Source organism: Gymnogyps californianus, chromosome Z (assembly GCF_018139145.2).
Source record: "Gymnogyps californianus isolate 813 chromosome Z, ASM1813914v2, whole genome shotgun sequence".
Taxonomy (NCBI): domain Eukaryota; kingdom Metazoa; phylum Chordata; class Aves; order Accipitriformes; family Cathartidae; genus Gymnogyps; species Gymnogyps californianus.
In genome coordinates this window covers 75,523,654-75,542,396 of record NC_059500.1, presented here as the reverse complement: position 1 = coordinate 75,542,396, position 18,743 = coordinate 75,523,654, and the positions used below count along the sequence as shown (strand labels likewise).

Sequence of the window (18,743 nt, the reverse complement as noted above, 5' to 3'; positions counted from 1 at the left end):
TTTATAAAGCCAAATGCATTCAAGATATTCAAGATATAAACACCAGGACTGCATAGAAAGAGAAAATTGAGAAGAAGGCTAGAAACATTAGAAATATTTTGCAAGCTGTAAGAAAAACCAGTTGAAACATGCTTTGACAGGTTTTTATCTATGCCTGCAAAGGTTTGCACAGGGCAAGAGGGCTAGGGTAATTTCAGATCTGCTAGGCTGGAGCTGTAGACTAAGTAACCATAAATGAAATGTCAAGGCAAACCTCCATATAATATCTGAATTTGCATTTGTGGACAAAAGTACCTGTAAGTATAGAGATAAGAAGTAACGGGATCAAAGGTAAGGTTGATAGAACTTCACACATGAAATCAGAAAACAAGTTCAGAGAAGTCTCTGTGTATACACTGATAGAGTGATTAGGAAGACAGAAGAACAACAGGAGATGAACGTGGATTGCTGTACCATCAGACGCTGATTTGACAGTTAATGGGCTGAAGGCTTCCTATTACCGGCTTCTATACTTTTGCACTGTAGATGCAAAAGTATACCTTTGTACTAGGTGCTAACCTAGTACAAGATACGTGTATTTAAAGTTGAAAGGCTAAAGGTCAAGCATGGCAAAACCTGAGAGAAATATTGGCATCATCCCAAACACAGCTGCCACGGTGCTGTTGGACTACATGGGCTCCTCTGGACTGTTTTCTGCGGCGATCCCCAGCAAGTTGCATATCACAGGCAAGAACATAGGCATCATCCATTCTCAGAGAAAAAGGTTCTTGTTTTGAACTCAACGCCATCACAAGATGGATGGCAGATAAAAATACAAAAGAATGGAAATGAAATGTTTATAAAGGCTAAAAGCCTGACAAACAGCTCAATGTCCAACAACATATTTTACAAAAAAACCTATCAGCAGGATAAAAAATGGTTCCTGATGCCGATGAAGTCAGAGAAGTATTGCTACCTGCTTCCTGAACAGAATTAAAAATTACTCCTTCCTTTACAGGCTCCTGAGAAGTAGGATCTGTCTGTGTAATTTTGTTAGTAGGGAACCACTGAGAGGCCAGAATCAGGCCACCTTCTGGATACTCTGTGCTGATGACTTTACTTCTAGCCCTGTTATAAGCCTTTAAGACTCTTCTAGCAAAAGAAAGGATCAAGGGCCCAACCTATAAAAAAGGCATAGTCTTAAGCAGGATAGACTTTGGAGATCTGCAGACGGAAGCTACTGAAAGAGAACAGCAGGTAAGAACATCAGGTAGAGCACTTGCGTAAGTAGCCTTCATTTCCAGGGTATAATCTGCTATCAGCAGGGATGCAAATCAAGTACCTAGCTATCAGAAAAAAATCTCAAGCAACCATGGTTTTCAAGGCTTTAGGTGCATACATCTGAGAAACATTTTACCACTTAATTTAACACGTTGTATCTCTAGTCAACATTTTCTGTTTTTAAACTGCATATATAATTATAGGTCTTCTATAAACAGCTCAAATCAGATGGGCTGCCTTACAGACTTGAGAAAGCTCTTATTGACCAAATACATCATCTGTAATGTCCTTTTCAATCATTAAAAACCACAGTGAAAATTTGAAAAGCTGTATCTATAGTGACTGCAATTACTCTACTGCTTAAGAAACAGGACAGAAAACAGAAGAGCATCTTAACTTTTTCCTTAACAAAGGCATGGGCTCCTATGATTCCTACTCCGTTACAACATGGTCAATTAACTTAACCTATTTTATTGACCCAAAACTTGTTTGTTTTTTTTTTGTTTTCCTACAATCTGTGTATTAAGGGAAGGACTTGTGGGAAGCCAATCACAAAACAGTATTGAACACTGTATAATGCAAGACAAAGCACTTAAAGTTACAGTTCTAGTAAAAGAGAGAAGATGTTTCAAAGATGTCACTAAAAAAGGAGATGGGAAAAAAAGAGCTTACCTTCTGCTCCTTTTCCTTGGCAGCACTGAGTTCAGAAAGGGAGAGCGATAGTTTTTCCTGCTGCTCAGCTAGGTACTTCTGATAAAGGCTCAGAAGTTCCTTGCATTCTCTGTACTGCTGCTGCAGAGGTGAGACATCTGAAGTTAAGGGAAAAATACTCTTTAGCGAATAGTTAGAGTCAAATATATACCAACTTACTCTGTGTAAATCTGATTTAGATCCATAACGGTTCAATTTAAAAAACAGATACTGTGTGTTTGAGTACTGCCTAATGATGATAAATCTGCCTAGAGATGAATGTTCAAGTACAACCTTCTTTCTACTCAGACAGTGGAAAAAGAAGAATTGCACCAAATTCTTTTATCATTGCAAAAGGGACAGCAGCAGAAGGCAGGTGATGACATTGTTTCAGTTGGAACAATTACAACCCTCTGATTTGTATTCAGCAAAGCCAAACACTACCAATGTTTATTTATAAATAAATAAATAGCCAGCCAAGTAAGTAAATAGTCCATTTTTAAGCACAGACATGGATTCACAAGCCCACATGCCCAAATTCAATCTCTTTGCTTGAGCACCAACGGCTCCAAAACCCACAGCCACAGATGCAGCGCTACAGGCCTTTTAGAGACCAGGAATGATTTTTGGACAGTAATCTGGAGAAGCAGCAACTGTGGTGTTTGTAAGGATATTAGCAAGCAACAGTGTCCTGCCTTGCTTGCAGCATTGAAATTCCAACAGGAGATAAATCTGCTCTTCACCTGTCATTGTGTAATTCCCTCCCTTGCTCATGTAGCATGGTAAACCATTTATGCTCCCCTCTCTCCCCCCTCACTTTTAATTATGCATGCAGATGGGATAAGGGCTCGCTGTCCAAAGAGATTACTCTGAATAAATACTTTAATAACAAGTCACCGCAATTAAGGTAGGGAACAAAAACTTCTTCAATCTATAAAATGGTGTTGAGTTACAGATTTCCTTAACATTTTTATGATCTAATCATTGCTTCTGGGCAAATTCATGTTGCAATCATTTTTGCCAATCATGGCTGCATAAATAACTCACTGCTTTGTTATTCCCTATTATGACCCTGAGGTTTTTTTTTTCTCCCCTTCTTCTTCTTGGTCTTTTGGGGGAGGGGGAGCCTTGCCAGGGTTTTTGTTTGTTTGTTTTTCTTTCCTTTAAATAAAAGGCTACACAGAGAATAAGCAAAACATTTTAGGAAGGTATGGGAGGTTATTAAACCCCAGTGTTTAAATCAGTCAGGAGAGCTCCTAGAACACCTTTGCTCAGCACCTGGAAATACAGGAGGGTACAAACAATGATCTAAACAAGCTAATTGCTTTCCAGAGCCAGCCTGCCTGAAGCCTGAGCTGTTTTACATTTCAGTTCATTTCGTCAGAGAGCACCAAAAGGCTGAAGTGATTTGTGGTGGTCTCAGGAGTCTCTGCCAGCTATGATGTATATAAAAGGAATTTTTTATTCCGGTTGTAACCATAGGCAGTAATGTTTATAGTAGGTGAACATATTAGCCTGGACGCAGGGCATGAATTTTACTCTAGAAAAAGCCAGTTCATTTATACAGCCTAAGAGTTAAATGTCGGTATTTGAAGACAAATTATAGGGAAATTCATTTAAACCCATGTTATGAGGCAGAATATAAAAACAGACAGTCCTATCTTTATCAATTTTTTACAGCCCTCTTAATTCACTTTGCTTCCAGCAACCCCTTCCCCACAAAACAGATTTTACCCTTGTCTCCCTCCAGATAGCACACTGCTGGCACAAGGAATGAGTACCCTAAACGGCCTTGGGGCACGCGACTGATGGCCATGCACATACCCTCACTCTTGCCACAGTGTTAATATCAGTCCTGCTGGAAAGCTAGGCAAGATTGCCCTCACTCCCAAGCTTAGCACATACATGGTGCAAGTGTACCATAAGAGATGCCCAAATTGTGTTTTACAGACTGCAGAGCCCTTGCTGTGCACAAGATGCCACCACCTCTTGCTTGCAGCTGCCAAATTTATTTAAAATACAGCTTAAAACATGATATGCAAAATTAATATTAGGAAAGCATGCAAGCAAATCCTGATTGTCCAAGGATCAGTTATGTGATCATGAGTGGGAAAGGCAATAGTTAACATGAGCTTGAATGGCAGCCGATATCCCTGAAATTCTCCTAAGATTCAGTCAGCACTGTAACTGTTAAAACGTCCTGTATCAGAAGATTAAAACCTTGTTCATTCACACACTCTACGTTAAGCAACGTATTGTTACAGCCACCATAGTCTAAGAGTCCAAAGCCCTGCTTTGCTTACTAAGTAAACATGAAGCTTCAAATAGGAAAAAAAAAATAAAAATGCTCATTTGTTTAAGACATGCAGAATAGCTGTAATACAGTAATTCTCCATAATGTGCTGGTACATTTACTGCAGAATATGTTCTTAAGAAAAAAAAAGCCTTAATATTAGATCTTACTCTTCCGTTCTATTGAATTTTTGCTAAAAGCAGCAAGATGATCTCTTTCTTTTCCCCTACAAATTAGCCAGGCAATATACAACCCTGCCACAAAAATATTTTAAGTCATTCAGATATAACAAGGGCACACATGTACTATGGCAATACAGTCTCTAGACAAATACATAGGTAATGATAAATATTTTCATAATCTGCTTTAAAAAAAAAAATGTTATAAGGGTGAAAAAAAACTATAGGACAAGTCCTACAGATTTGCATTCCACAGAAAAAGTAATGTGCCTAAATGCTCACATCAGATATTTCTTCATGTGTTCAGGAGCACAAATATTGGATTTACAAGATGTTAGTTACCTGAGAGAAGTGGTACTTGGCATTTCACTGAATGCTAGTTTTATGTCCAAGAAATACGCATTTGAATATATCTGAGTAATACATTTTATGCAGTTTGTTAGTAAAGTATTAAGGTTGTACATGGGGGGGAACAAAAAAGAAATCTAAATCAGAAATGCAAAGGTTAAGATTTCAACAGCCACATTTACATGTCATACTGCAAGTACTATATATTTTACAGAATAAATTAGCTAATTTCGTCACTGAATGTAAGTCACAGAATTAAGAGTTCATTTATGGCTCTTAAGAGATAATAACCTCAGTGGAGATAGAGTTGGCTTTGAGAACAGGGACTGCTAGCATGCAGTGGTGGCACGCTTACAGAGGCCAGGAACGGATTTCCAGGGAGAGGGACGTTAGGCAGGGAACAAAGAGCTTTTTCTTAGGGGTGAAGTTTCATGAGAAGGCACAGCCAACCTAATGCTCAACTGCTGCCAAAGACACACTCTCGCTCACTCCCCCCAGTCTCACTCCCTCCATCTGCACCAACTCCGCAGCTCTCCCAAACCCCTCACTCACTCCAAGGGCTCAGCAAACTGACCCAGCAAGGCAAAGGGTCAGTCAAGCACAAGAGATGGCACAAAGTGAGCAGATGGAACAGGCAGCTGGGAGAGGAGGACACCTCTTCCAGCAGCAGCAACCGGTCTGGTAGGGTCCATCCACCTTGCAAAGTCTCAACCCTGCTTTCTCCAGTTCCACACTTAAGCCGCAGGCTTTTAAGTCTGCTCTGTGACTACACCAACTGCTCCCAGCTTACTCCTTGCTGAAATACTTTTAGACCTCTCACAAGCTGAAGTAGGACAAACAGCTACAGTTCCTTGTTTCCCCAGAAACTGGGGGCGGGGGGAAAGAGGTGGGAGAAAAAGTGCCAATCTCTAGCATACCCACAGACCTCCTGTACTGTTCCCAGTGCACTGTTTCCACTGCTTCTTCGACTGTAAGTGAAGTCTAGCTTAAAATCTGAATTGTTTTGGTTTAGAGCATTCAGCAACTTCCTAGAAAGCTTTTGAATTCTACACATCAGCCTCCACATCATTCTGTGAGCAATGTTCACACTACAGAAGTTCAAATACCCACTGGTCTCTTCATCTACAGTCGAGGTTTTCAAATGAAGCCAACACCAGGCTACTCCACAAGGGCTATTTGCTGAAGTTCTGCCTTTCTTAAATCACTTCTTATAAGAGGAAAAAAAAAAAGCAATAAGGTAGAGGACCTTCTCTTTAGAAAGAAGGGTTTTTTAGCCTGTATCTTTCATGAAGACATGTTTAGTTTTACCTCACTTTATTTTAAAGAAAAAAAAATTAAAGCAGCCTCCAATCATGTGAATCTGGGGCTTGAAAAAAGTTTTCTAGAAGCTATTAGCAAGGGAAGACAACACTACTAATGAGATTTTTTGGCAGTCAACCTAATAAAACAGACCTTTCTATATTTTCAGAGTGTTGGGAGAACTCCTCACCTAGTGACTCCTTCCTCAATAGCTTGTCACAAGCATTTTTGGGACAGGCATAAGCTCTAGTGTTCCCTTTTTACACATGGAAAAACTGTGACACAGGGAGTCTTCGGGCATGTCTGTGCACACAGGTGAAGCCCAGCAGTCCCACACTCCACAAGCCAGCTCCAGGACGCAAGACTTGCAGCTGTAGTGTAAGTTGCACATCTCAGGCACAGCACTAACAGACCAGATTCATCTTGCACCTGATCAGCTTAGCGTGCAAGTCTGCCTGCATTCACTCATGCAGACAAGTCCTAATAGACTTCCCAAGCATCAAAAAAGATGCCCAGGGATGACTGATTCCTATAGTCCTTGATTGTATCTCTGACTTTGACCGTCCTTTCATTCAAGGCTGCATAATCTGATCCATGTCCAGAAGAGAACACAAGAGCTAAATCTCCATCTTCAACAACAAGATGCTTAGTCCCATCAGCCCCTATATCCAATGGAAGATTCTCTGGACACTCAGAGCTATTACAGAGATATGCAAAGATGAATAAAGCAAGCAAAGAAAGGAAAAAGTCAAACAGGTCCACGTTAGATTTCAGTTTAAATAAGATAGCAATAACTTACACTTTGTGGTGGAGATACAAGAAACTTTCAGGGATATGATTTCAGCATGTGATGAAGAAAGCTGTTTGACATCTGCAATCATAATCTAGTAGCCACAAAACACTTTTTTTTTAACCCCTGCTTAAGGACATGCATCTAGAAAGCTGACTAATTATCATTATATTGGCAGTTTCAGCAACGACTGAACTCTCTTCATTGCCTCAGGTAGAGCCTTCAAGACACAGGCTGTGAAAAAACTAGACTGAGAAGGAGACACTGAAGAAGTACCACTGACACTAGGTTGATGAACCTAGACTGAGCACTGAAAGAGAGGTCTTTGGTCTCCAAAGAAAAATCTACTCAGACAAGTTGCAGGCAGACATGAACTTGTCTGCTTGCCCTCCAACCAGGTATGTATAAGCCAGACCTATTCAAGGAGCCATGCACAGCCACAGTAGCACAGCATCAAGCACTTCATGCCTGATCTAATTTACCTTGCTTTGATGTTTTTGTGGGTTTTTTTTTTAGTTTGGCTGCAACACCAACACTACACGATTTCCAGAACGTGGCTGGACTGTGTCTGGCAACTTGAACAATGCCAAAGCAAGCTCATGTCTGTTTAATAGACACACCTCTACATCTATAACTTTGGCACCTTGTACTACTGTGGCATTCCACCGCACTGTTACTCAGTAGCCCAAAAATGCCTTACAAAGCTGCTGCAAGAGTAAGAAAGCATTTCACCTAACTCAAGCAAAGGCTAAGACCCAACATAGCTGGGTCTCCAAATAATACTATCCCTGTATCTACAACTAAGGCTCAAGCTACATTTAAACGTTCATAATACAAGGGAACAGAATCTGCGGAGTCTGCAGAGCCCCAAAGGCCCACGACAGCCTCATGGCTAACTCCACTAGAAGTGTGCTCAGTTCAAAGTGGGCCCACATTTTTCCAGGCATCACCCAAGCATATATTTTTCAGTATTTTGACACGAGGCAATGAGGTTTATTTTCTATCTTAATATTTTGCACATCAATAGAAGAAAGATACCGTGCCTTTTGGAAAAGAAGCAATATGTATGTCATTCTGATTTCCACCTGCAGGCTCTCTTCTTCCTAACCAAAGAAAGGATTAAAATAATGCAGCTTCAAATACTTACATATGAAAAGTCATATGAATAAAAATAAACTGCTGGTATTAATGAATTAACATCTAAAAGGAACACTTTAAAATATAAACTAAGATATTCTAAGCTCTTTCCTTTAGCATTAAACAATTACATACTTCATTGGAAGCTGACCCACATTTAATTTTAAAATACAACTTGTGTTTAATACATACACAGTTCTGCACTTTGACAATCTCTTCTCAGAAGAGCAACAACAGGACTGCATTTCAGAAATCAGACTATCCAGGCACAGATCAAAGCCAACCCTAACATGTTTCTCCTGCCTTTAAAATTAAGAGAAATAAAGTAAGTGGCTTGAACCTATGTGAATCATTGTTCTGTGAAAGGGTAAAGACTAGTAACTTCTATGAAGGTTTACTATCTAAACTCTGAAGATGCTGCAAACACTGAAGGTAATAAAATGTTTTATGAACAACTTCACTTCACTTGTTCTTATATAACGGAGTTTATGTGGACTCCTTGGCACAGTGATGCTAAGAACCTGTAGGGAACTTTCTGCACATCCACTTTTCAATGTATTAAAGAAATCATCTGGTGTGGATCTGAACCTTATGAGCCTTCAATTCAAAACACAATCTCCTTCTGATCCAAAATCCTCAGGAAGCACATTTCTGAAAACACTATAAAGAAGCAAGTCACATACAATAAGATAGAGTGATCTCCAATCTGAAGCCCAACAGTTACATTTTAATTTATACTTGAATATTTTAATGTTGTTATCCAGTCAGTAAATTAACTCAAGATGCAAGAATAAAAAGGGAAGATGCATAGGGAAAAAGGCCACAAGGTCCACAAGAGTTAAGAACTTCACTTCTGTTTGAAGCATCAGCATTATGTTGTTGAATGCCACAGCTCTCATATAAAGGAATTGCTTAATACATTCCCATTCTGTTTGAAAGGAAATTAAATTTACATTCTTTGGGAATATGGTATTGTAATTAGTTCATGACTTGATTACACTTTGAAGTGAGCCAAGACTGCATATGGCGCATACAAATTAGTTAAGTTATGGTTACCTACCTAAAGAAAAGCTACCGAGTTAAGAAGAAAGTTAGGGACAAAGCCAGGGCAGTCCTTTGGAGCTTTCAGGAAGCATATGTAAAACATCAAATTCAAATCTAGTCTCTGGACTTACTGATGTCAGGTGGGAACAGAAATAAAAAACACAGTTTCCTAAACAGCTGAATGAGTTGTTTTCAAAAAACAGTCTTTCCGTCTCCACCCATACCACCTGTAGGGCAACTGTTAAAATTGATCCTAAAAAAAAAAAAAAAAAGCTATAAAAGATACAAGATTTCCTACCCTGGTTAAATTTGCCAGTATGATTTATTCCTAGTACTTGTAATTTTTTTAAATTTCTTTTATAGACAGACTGAGTTTTATATCATCTACCAACATGCTCTGTTCTACCCAGATGATGAAATTCCCAAGTTCGCTTTAAACATACTGAAAAATATTGAGATGCACAATATAAATGTAGTGCATCTAAAACTGGCCAAACAAAAAGATAGCCAGTATGATTTGAAGAGAGCAATGAAAGCATTTAAACGTAAAACTAATTCCCAACATAGCACATGAACTCAGAGAAGTCTCTATCATATTTTCAAAATGCAAAAGCAGTTTAGGGTACAGGATTTGATCCTATGTGTTGAAAATCCTTTCCACAAAATATGCCAATCAAACTGGACAGCTTATCTGCCATGTTCTCTGGTTCAAAGGTAGGTAAGGACAAAAATATCACACGCCATCATATGCCAGCAGATGTGCCTGGATCAATAAATGCAAATACCATCTCAGAGCTTGCACTTTCCATTCCAAGTGGAAAACACATCTCCAGCCTTATCTTCATTAATACTAACAAAAGGATACTTAGAAGCAAATAAAAAAGAAAATAAAGGTTTATTCTGCAGCCTGGCTGTGCTAACAACTTTCTTCTAGTGAAAAAGGAAGAATGCAACACAAAAGGCAAGTTATGCCACTACACACAGTGGTGAAAACATGCATTTTCATAATAATGAACATAAGAAATCTGATGACAGAAAAACTAAGAACCTGAGTACACAAAATACACACCCCACAGATTATTGTAACAAGCTACTGGTCCTGGCATGGGCCATAAAAATTTTTACTTTTGGCTTAGGAACTGCAACGGCAGGAGATTTTCCTCACTGGCAAGAAAGAGTTTGTTCAGAACATACCCACTTCTTTCAGGGGAGCTCTGCCAACATCTACAGCAACTTTCAGGATTTAAAGATTTCTTTTGCCATTTGCTTAGACGGCACAGCTACCGAGACTCTTCCACTGGAAACTGTTAAGGAACTTGTTACTTATGTATTTGTCTATTAGCCAGTAAATGTACGATCTTTTTTTATGGAAAAAAGGAGCCTGGAGAGTCAGCCATACACAATTTCTGTGCAAAACAGTCCCAGCATCTGAGAACACCACCACACATTTCATCATGTACAACAGAAAATAATCTCAACCTGTGCTGTGCAAGAATATGAAGCCAAAAGAAGGTATTGCACCTATTGCCATCTACACAAAAAGAGTGCTATTTTTTCCTTTTACATATTTAGAGTACAAAATTAAACAAATAAAAGGAACACTGCATAATTTAGCTTTCATTTTCTATCAAATTGCTCATAATTGTAACCATAAAATGATAATATTCTACCATATGTGCATCTGCAAAGCTGACAAAAGCACTGGTCAGCCCCTGCAACAAGAAAAATGGACCTGTCGCTCCACCTAGTGACCTTGCTGGATATTACCACTCTCCTAACAACTTTTACAGAGTACTTGTCAAATTTTGAGGTTAATTTTGTTACAGAGAGGGACCTAACACATCACTTTGAAACATGAAAATCCACCATGCAATCCTCCTGCTACCGTTCTTCCTCAAATTACTCTCCCCTCCATCCACACAGGCAGTCACAGCTTTACATAAAATACCCATCACCAGAAATACTTGCTGGTTTAGTTGCAGGCCTTTGTGAGAATTAAAAAATCTTTCACAGTAGCCACCGTTACTGTTTACACAAAGCCATTTGTCATATCAGTACTACTCGATATTAAAACAGCCATGTTCTTTACTCTAATTTGACAATGGAGCTCCTGGCAGAGGAGAGAGCAGGTGCTTTTAGTCTATATGGGAATTGAGGTATCTGAGAAAGGATGCTCAGTCTGTTATCTTTAGACACAGTAAGAGGAGTTATTTAACAGGATAAATGTGAGCTTGTAGTCAGATGCATGGAGAAAAGGGGATGAAGAGGCAAAAGAGAAAGGGAATATAAAACCTGAACTTACCGAGAGCAGAGCTACAGCACCTCCATCTCAACTAAAGAACATGCATAGTAAATCAAAAAGGTGTCTGCTTTGCAGGGAATGAGAATGTAAGATCACAAAACATCAACTCGTTTTAAAACAAAGGTAATCACGTTTGGTCTCGGTTACTGTCAGAATGGGCATCACCTGAGAATACGCAGTGGTGTCTGTCTTGTTGCTTCCTCGCAGGAAACAATCAATCATCACTCTTAATTTTATATACTTGATGTCTCTCACTGAACCTTTTCCTTATAGCCCTCAAATGGGAATAATGCTGATGAAGAAAAGCAGACTCTCCTTCAGCCAAGCTCCCACCACTCTCAGAATGAGAGATTGCTTGTTCAGGACCATACTGGAAAGGAAACCTGGAAGCTACGGGGAATTCTTTTGTTTGCTGCTTCCTCACGTGGTTGCCTCTCTATCTTGCACAGTCAGCATCAGGCTTGGGTATTTCAACTTTCTTTTTTCCCCCCTTTTAAACTAGAACATAGTCAGACAGGAGCACGTAGATTTTAATCTGACTATCAGCAAATGGTGCAAGTGGCAAGATGAAAATCTGTATATGTTGCTGGACCAAAATAGAAAAAAAAATAAATACCAGTGAGCCAAGAAATCTTGCCCTTCTTATGGAACTGTCTTCAGTGTTATAGCTAGAACAGCACAGAATGTAAAAATCACAGATCATTCTGGATAATTTAATTTTTTCTTTTAAAACTATTGCTATTTTGACAGTCTTTCTAACCTTGTTAGAACACAATCTGTTTGCATGCTGTTGATGAAAGAAATGCAATGCTCCTTTTCCTAAAAGGCAGCTGAGGTCAAATCAAATTCCATACAAGCGCACTAATACTAATTTTAAAGGAGGTGTCCCCAAACCCAAAAAAGGGAAGTATTCCATGTCAGAGTGCTGCAAAGATCTTCTTTTCCAACATGTGCTGTACACATCTCTAATTAGAGAAGTATTTCAGAATTACTTCAAAGGCCTCAGAAAGTTGGTCCTTTCTTGTAAAAACTGGCCTTAAACATGCCAAACTGAAAAGCACTGGTTTCATTGAACTGAAGCCAGTGAAGAAAAGATTTAGTAACAGCCTCATTATAAGGTTCATTGCTGTAGGACTATTTAATATACAAGATTAACACATCTTATCTCCCACTTTCACTGAAACCTATTATACCCCTCATTAATACATGCACATTTCTACATCATTTACAGCACTGAAGTCTCAAAATAGTATTGTCTGAAACAGGGTGTGTTCTGCTGCTCTTCCTCATTGTAGGCTCTTTTTGCAGTAATAGTACTCAAAAATAAGCCTCACGGCTCAAAATAAAAAACATGTCTGGGTAAAGTAAACAGGGCTGCTTAAAACTGAGAGAAATTAAAAACAAAAATAATTTGTTTTGCCAACACTCAGGATTTCATTTCTTGAATTTGGTTCCCTCACACTCAGACCAAAAGGTGACACATCCACATACTGTAAGACAGGAAACTTCTACCTTCCCAACCTAATGAATAACGATATTCTTTCCTCCTGACAATCTGAGATTTAGCAGTAGGTAAAGTGAACCACAGCTCCTCAAATTAACAGGCATTTTAAAGTTCTCCAGATCTGGATCATCGGAGAATAAAAGGAAGCTGTATGGTACAAACAGCACAACACTGTCCCAGATTACATACATTTGTGTCCATAGATATACAAGGACAGACCAGAACAATGTACCTGAATATTATATGAAGGGGAGGGAATCAGATAAGGAAAAATATACATTTTTATGTTCTCAGCAGACCAAAGGGACCAGGCTGGTCCTTATTCTTGCACAAACGGGAGAGCTGTTATGAGCCAGATAAATACAGGACTCAGCAAGACAGAAAATTTCTATTAGAACCATTTCAGGACAGAGAATATGCATTTGTCCAGCAACTGAACAGATTCAGGTGTTTACAAGCTCTTCTGTACTTCTACCCACCAGGTTCCAGAAGAAGAAAGAGATTTTTCACAGAGTTCCCCCAAGCTGTGGAACTCCGCAGGAGGCTGTAAACTTTTAAAGTTTACATGGACTCAGCTGAACAAATTCATAACAACAAAAAAATCCATCCAGTGCTATCAAATACAGAGAAACATTCTGACTGCATTTTTTAGTTACAGGTTTCTGGACATTGGGAGACTTTGGGGGGCAAGTATTACTATTTGCTTATCCTATCCTTATACTTTGCTACATGCTTGTGGCCACTGTCAGCATTAAAACACTGAACTTTGTTTGACACGGTACAGACATTTTATGTTCTCATGTCCTGGTTTCGGCTAGGACAGAGTTAATTTTCTTCCTAGTAGCTGGTATAGTGCTGTGTTTTGGATTTAGTAGGAAAAGAATGTTGATAACACACTTATGTTTTTAGTTGTAGCTAAGTAGTGTTTATACTAAGTCAAGGATTTTTCAGCTTCTCATGCCCAGCCAGCAAGAAGGCTGGAGGGGCACAAGAAGCTGGGAGGGGACACAGCCAGGACAGCTGACCCAAACTGGCCAAACGAATATTCCATACCATATGACATCATGCCCAGTATATAAACTGGGGGGAGTTAACTGGGAGGGGGATCGCAGCTCGGGAACTAACTGGGCATCGGTCAACGAGTGGTGAGCAATTGCATTGTGCACCACTTGCTTTGTATAGTTTAATTCTTTTAGTATTGCTATTGTCATATTATTATTATTATCATTATCATTGTTTTTCATTCCTTTCTGTCCTATTAAACTGTCTTTATCTCAACTCACGAGGTTGTTTTTTTTTTTCCTGATTCTTGCCCCCATCCCAGGGGTGGGGGGGCAGTGAGCGAGCGGCTGCGTGGTGCTTAGCTGCCGGCTGGGGTTAAACCACGACATCTCATCATACTACAATTAACAAGTTAAATATATTAAAACTTGCTAAGTATAGATACCTCTTCAATCATCTGAAGAGAACTGCTACCACTCGTAAATTGTTAGAAAGCATGTTAACAAAATTCCCTTTCCCTCACACTTGACTTTCTGAAGCTACCCTATGCCAACCAAAAGGTTTCCAAATCAAATGGTTAATATTTATTGAAGAGGAGGAAAACAAATGACCTGGAATGATTCTACCGGGAAGTATAGACAGCAAAGACTTAACTTCCAGGAGCCAAACGTACAGCTCCTGGGATTTTTCTACTGTTCTTGGAGATAAAGATGCTTACTCTGGCTGATTAGTTTTGTATTAGAAAAAAGGTCTTCCCAGTACAGGCCTATTCCCAGAGTGACACTGACCCATTCACATTTACTTTTGTCTTTCTGGAAGTTTACATGCCTTCAGGTAAAAACAAATTTCATGATGGTCTGGAAGCGCTATCTCCTGCAAGAAAAACACTCATCTCATCCCTATATCCTCAGTTTTATTACCACAGAAGAATAGCCGGCATTCCGGAGGTCTTCTTGGCTTCTTACAGGGAGCATACAAAGATATCCAGCTGGATGTGTATAAACCAAGGAAGTCTAATGTATTGGTGGGGAAGAGAGAGAACCTCTTCTCCATAGCTATGCCTTGTTTTTTCTCCATTATACTTCTCTATTCCTCTTAGAGAAACATTGGTAAGCGTTAGCCTTGAGGATATCAATGCTGGAGGGCTGTTACTCCAGAAGACAGGAATTCCAAAATCTAAACTCAGAAGTGCTCAGAACAAAAAATAGCTGAAAAGAGTTTGCATAAAGACAGTTACTGGCAGTAAGAAAATGATACTTACAGATATCCTCCTCTCACAGGATTAATATTTGAATAAGCAAACAGTTCTTTGGCAAATTCTTTACTTATTAGAATACAGTCAGAATCACAGTCAGATGCCTCCATGCATACAGCCACTCTCTATAAAAACAAAACCAGAAAAATCTGTGATCCAGTGGGTCTGCAGATAATGCAGGGCTCACCATGGATGCTTAGAAGAGCTTTGTCAAGTCAGGTACTGAAAAGGCCTTCTTGTAAAACACATTCCCATGATTATAATAAACTTCTGAGCCATCAAACCAAAGACGCTATAAGGAAATGGGGCAAAATATACAACACTACAAGATTTTATAAAATAGAGGCCTATAAAAATCAGAGAAGTTAGGGGTATTTTCCAGACCAACAGGTCATCAAGGTAACTTGCATACCAAGCTATATGGGAATGCCCACTTCTTGCCAACAAGTAGGAAAGGAAAACTAGTGTACATGAACACCTTGCAAGGGCCCTAGACCAGAAGTGACTGACTTTCAAAAAGACGACCATAAATAAAAATAAATAAATAAATCTAGAGAGCTACTTTCTTTGCAGAAGTTCAAAACACAAGACAGGAAACTGTTCAGTGAACAGTTCAGTGAACCAGAATACAAGAGCCTACAGGTCTCAAGTGATACTTCTGCCAAGCCCAAAACACAAAAGCATGAACATTCAGTGAGTTGTTCTCAGTGATAAACATCGTGGAGACCACGGAGGAGTGATAGCCCCCAAAGAATTAACTTTTGAAGTGCAGGATTAATTCAGAAGCCAAGACTGCAGCAGAGCTGCTTAGTTTCTCTCCTTAATTTCAACAGATGGGGAAACACCCGTACCTTTTCCATCTCAAATGGAAACTTACTCCTGTGCTAATAGCTAGGAAGCTTCATCATTGCAGTATCTAAATAGCTTACAGGTATCAATGGACTTACTATCATCCTTGTATGTTCACTCTACAAGGAAGGTCACATTTCATAAAGGGGAAGATGAGCTACAGAGAAGGTACGTGATTTACATAACTTCACAGAAGTCTGTGCAGCGCAAGTAAGAGAATTCACGTTTATTAGATCTCAGAGTGCTTCCACAACAGCTTGCAATGCTATTATTTCACGCTCATTTTCTGAACTGTTGTGCCCTGTACTGGCAATGTAGCTTCGTGGTCAGTCTCCCTAACCATCTGATCTCTAGCTAAACCAGAAAAAAAAAAGAAAAGAAACCTGCGCTTTCCTCTTTTTTTGACAGTTTTCACCAGTAAGACATTTCATACATTCTTGCCTTCCCCTTCCAAGGATTAAGGTGAGAACTGAAGCAAGATAGGGGCAAAAATTAAAGCAGTAACTGTAGCATAACACATCTGCCTCTGAAGTGAGAGGGAACAGACAGCACCAAAACATCTTCAGATCTGACAGGTTGCTCTGCTACCAATCTGCACTAGCAGGTGAGACATGTCACTCCATGACAAGTATCAGAAATAAAGGAGCTTAATGCAACTGCAAGTGTTTTAAATGATTTCTCTCTATCATGCAACACGAGATGACAAGCAGTTCTAACAAAACATGTGGAGATTTTTCTCCCCTGAGCTGCAAAGCTTTAAAATTAGCACTTTGTGTGTGCTTGTTCTTTTAATGTCTGCATTTATTAAGGAGCAAAACAACCATGCATCTGAAATGCCAGAGAAATATGGATCCATAAATAATGCCACATTCCTATTCACACCTAATCTAAATATTTATGTAGTAATTTACCAGCAAAAGATGCAAACTATTCTTTAAATGTTACATTGTATTAAAGGTTAACCACATGACATGTTTTATTATGAGGCTCTGAATTATGTTTAAGATAAGTTTTTATTTTTAGTGGAAGTTCTGGTGTTGAAGTGGATGGACAGAGGCAAGGAAGTCTAGTCACCTCTCAAAGATGAATGTTGAAGTTCAGACTTCTTCAATGTTTTTTCAATCTACGTAGCCATAGGCGATGCAACTCAGCAGCATACTGATTGAGAGAGGAAGGGCCACTTTCTTCACAACTAGAAGAGCTAGAAATAGATCTGTGAGTGAGACTTGGTTCTTATAGCAAGACTGATGATGCTCAGTTTCACTTAGAAAAGCAGCCTCTACTGAAATCAGCACCAAATCAAAAAGGCTGTGTACATACCCCTAAGAGAAACATTAAATGTAGCAGCAGAACTGCCCCCAGTATAACTACATACCCTCAGATTTCATAACGTAAGTGCTACACGTAGCCTCATCTTAAAAGTGATGTAATGCTTCTCTGTCCAGTACCTTACGCAGAAATTCATGATCCACTCCTCACTCAGTCCTACAAAATCCAGCTTCTCTTTCACTTCGTACCCTGCTACTGTCATCATCACGTATTTATGGTCTTAACTGTTCCTTTTGGTGCCTCCTTGAGCTCTCACCTTCATGCCTTCTGTTCCTAAAACCTTTAATATTAGACATAGTTTCCAACTTATCTTCTATTTTCTCTCTTATACAAGGCTTTCTTTAGAAATATTACTTTGCTGACTTCGTTTCCAATTCTCTTGATCTCTACATGATCTTCCACACTGAATACCTTCTTCATGTCATCACTTTCCTCAGATGCAAGACCTTTGAAGCTCACTACAGACTCAGCCATGTAGGAACCGATACAAAGATTTTCTTGTGTTTTGCTTTTTCACTAACCGAGTTGCTTCCATTCACACTACACTGAGTAAGATCCACTCTTGTGTGACTGTTTTAAGCCTACCAGTCTGCCAGAGTTTCCAAGGTTGTAAAATGGGGGGGGGGGGGGGGGGGGAACACACAAGTTTAAGTGGTGTTCTAGGAGGTAAATATTTTCCAGTTTGGAGGCTAAGAACAAATTGAGCGCTGTTGCCAATATTACCACTTCCTACCCTGAAACCCTTGTGAGAAGATAAATTCCCCAGCTCTAAGCACAAAGTATTCACAAATAAACATTACAACCCTTTTTAAATGTACTCAAGTAAGAATATAAACAATAGGAATGGTTAGAAAACACTGCCCAACTTCTTCACATTTCCTTTGTGACTGTTAAAGCACATACCTCTAACTCATCAGCAGGAAAAGCTCATTTTTTCCAGATATAGCTAATGAGAGAGAGTAACATGAGGAGATCTATTAATGTTTCCTGCTTCAGCGAGACATGAAGTGCAGACTTATTGATGGAATCTGCATTTTTGGTTCTCATTTGTTCTGCTTGAATAAGCTTACCAATCTGAGGCAACATTTTCAGACACTGGTATTTTGAACACCATTGGTCTCTGGGACTATCTTTTTTCTCCACCTCACCATATCTAGATCAAAGAAACCTTGGGAAAAAAAATGTAAGAAGCTGGAAGCATAAATGTTCATTCTTAAGATGCAGTAAAATCTTTCATTTCAATGATATACAGAAGTACTCAGAACATATTACAGCTGATCAATGCAGAAAAGAGGTATAGAATACTACTGAAAATAGACCTTATTTGTATGCACGCCATACAAATACATTAAAATATGTAGTTAAATATGCTGTTGGAGTTAAGTAGCTTTCATAAAAGAGAATCATTGCAATTATCAGTGGTAATAGCAAATCCTCTGATACGGATGTTTACTTCCTGTTC

The 18,743-nt window shown here is 39.2% G+C and overlaps 1 protein-coding gene across 1 annotated transcript in view; it reads right to left on the bottom strand.

Moving 5' to 3' along the window:
- KIAA1328 (KIAA1328 ortholog) overlaps window positions 1-18,743 on the bottom strand; it is a 174,932-nt gene that overhangs the window by 102,465 nt on the left and 53,724 nt on the right. The window contains exon 6 of the mRNA XM_050913687.1: window positions 1,933-2,060. Coding sequence (XP_050769644.1) covers window positions 1,933-2,060 — 128 coding nt within the window. The remainder of the gene's footprint in view (window positions 1-1,932; window positions 2,061-18,743) is intronic.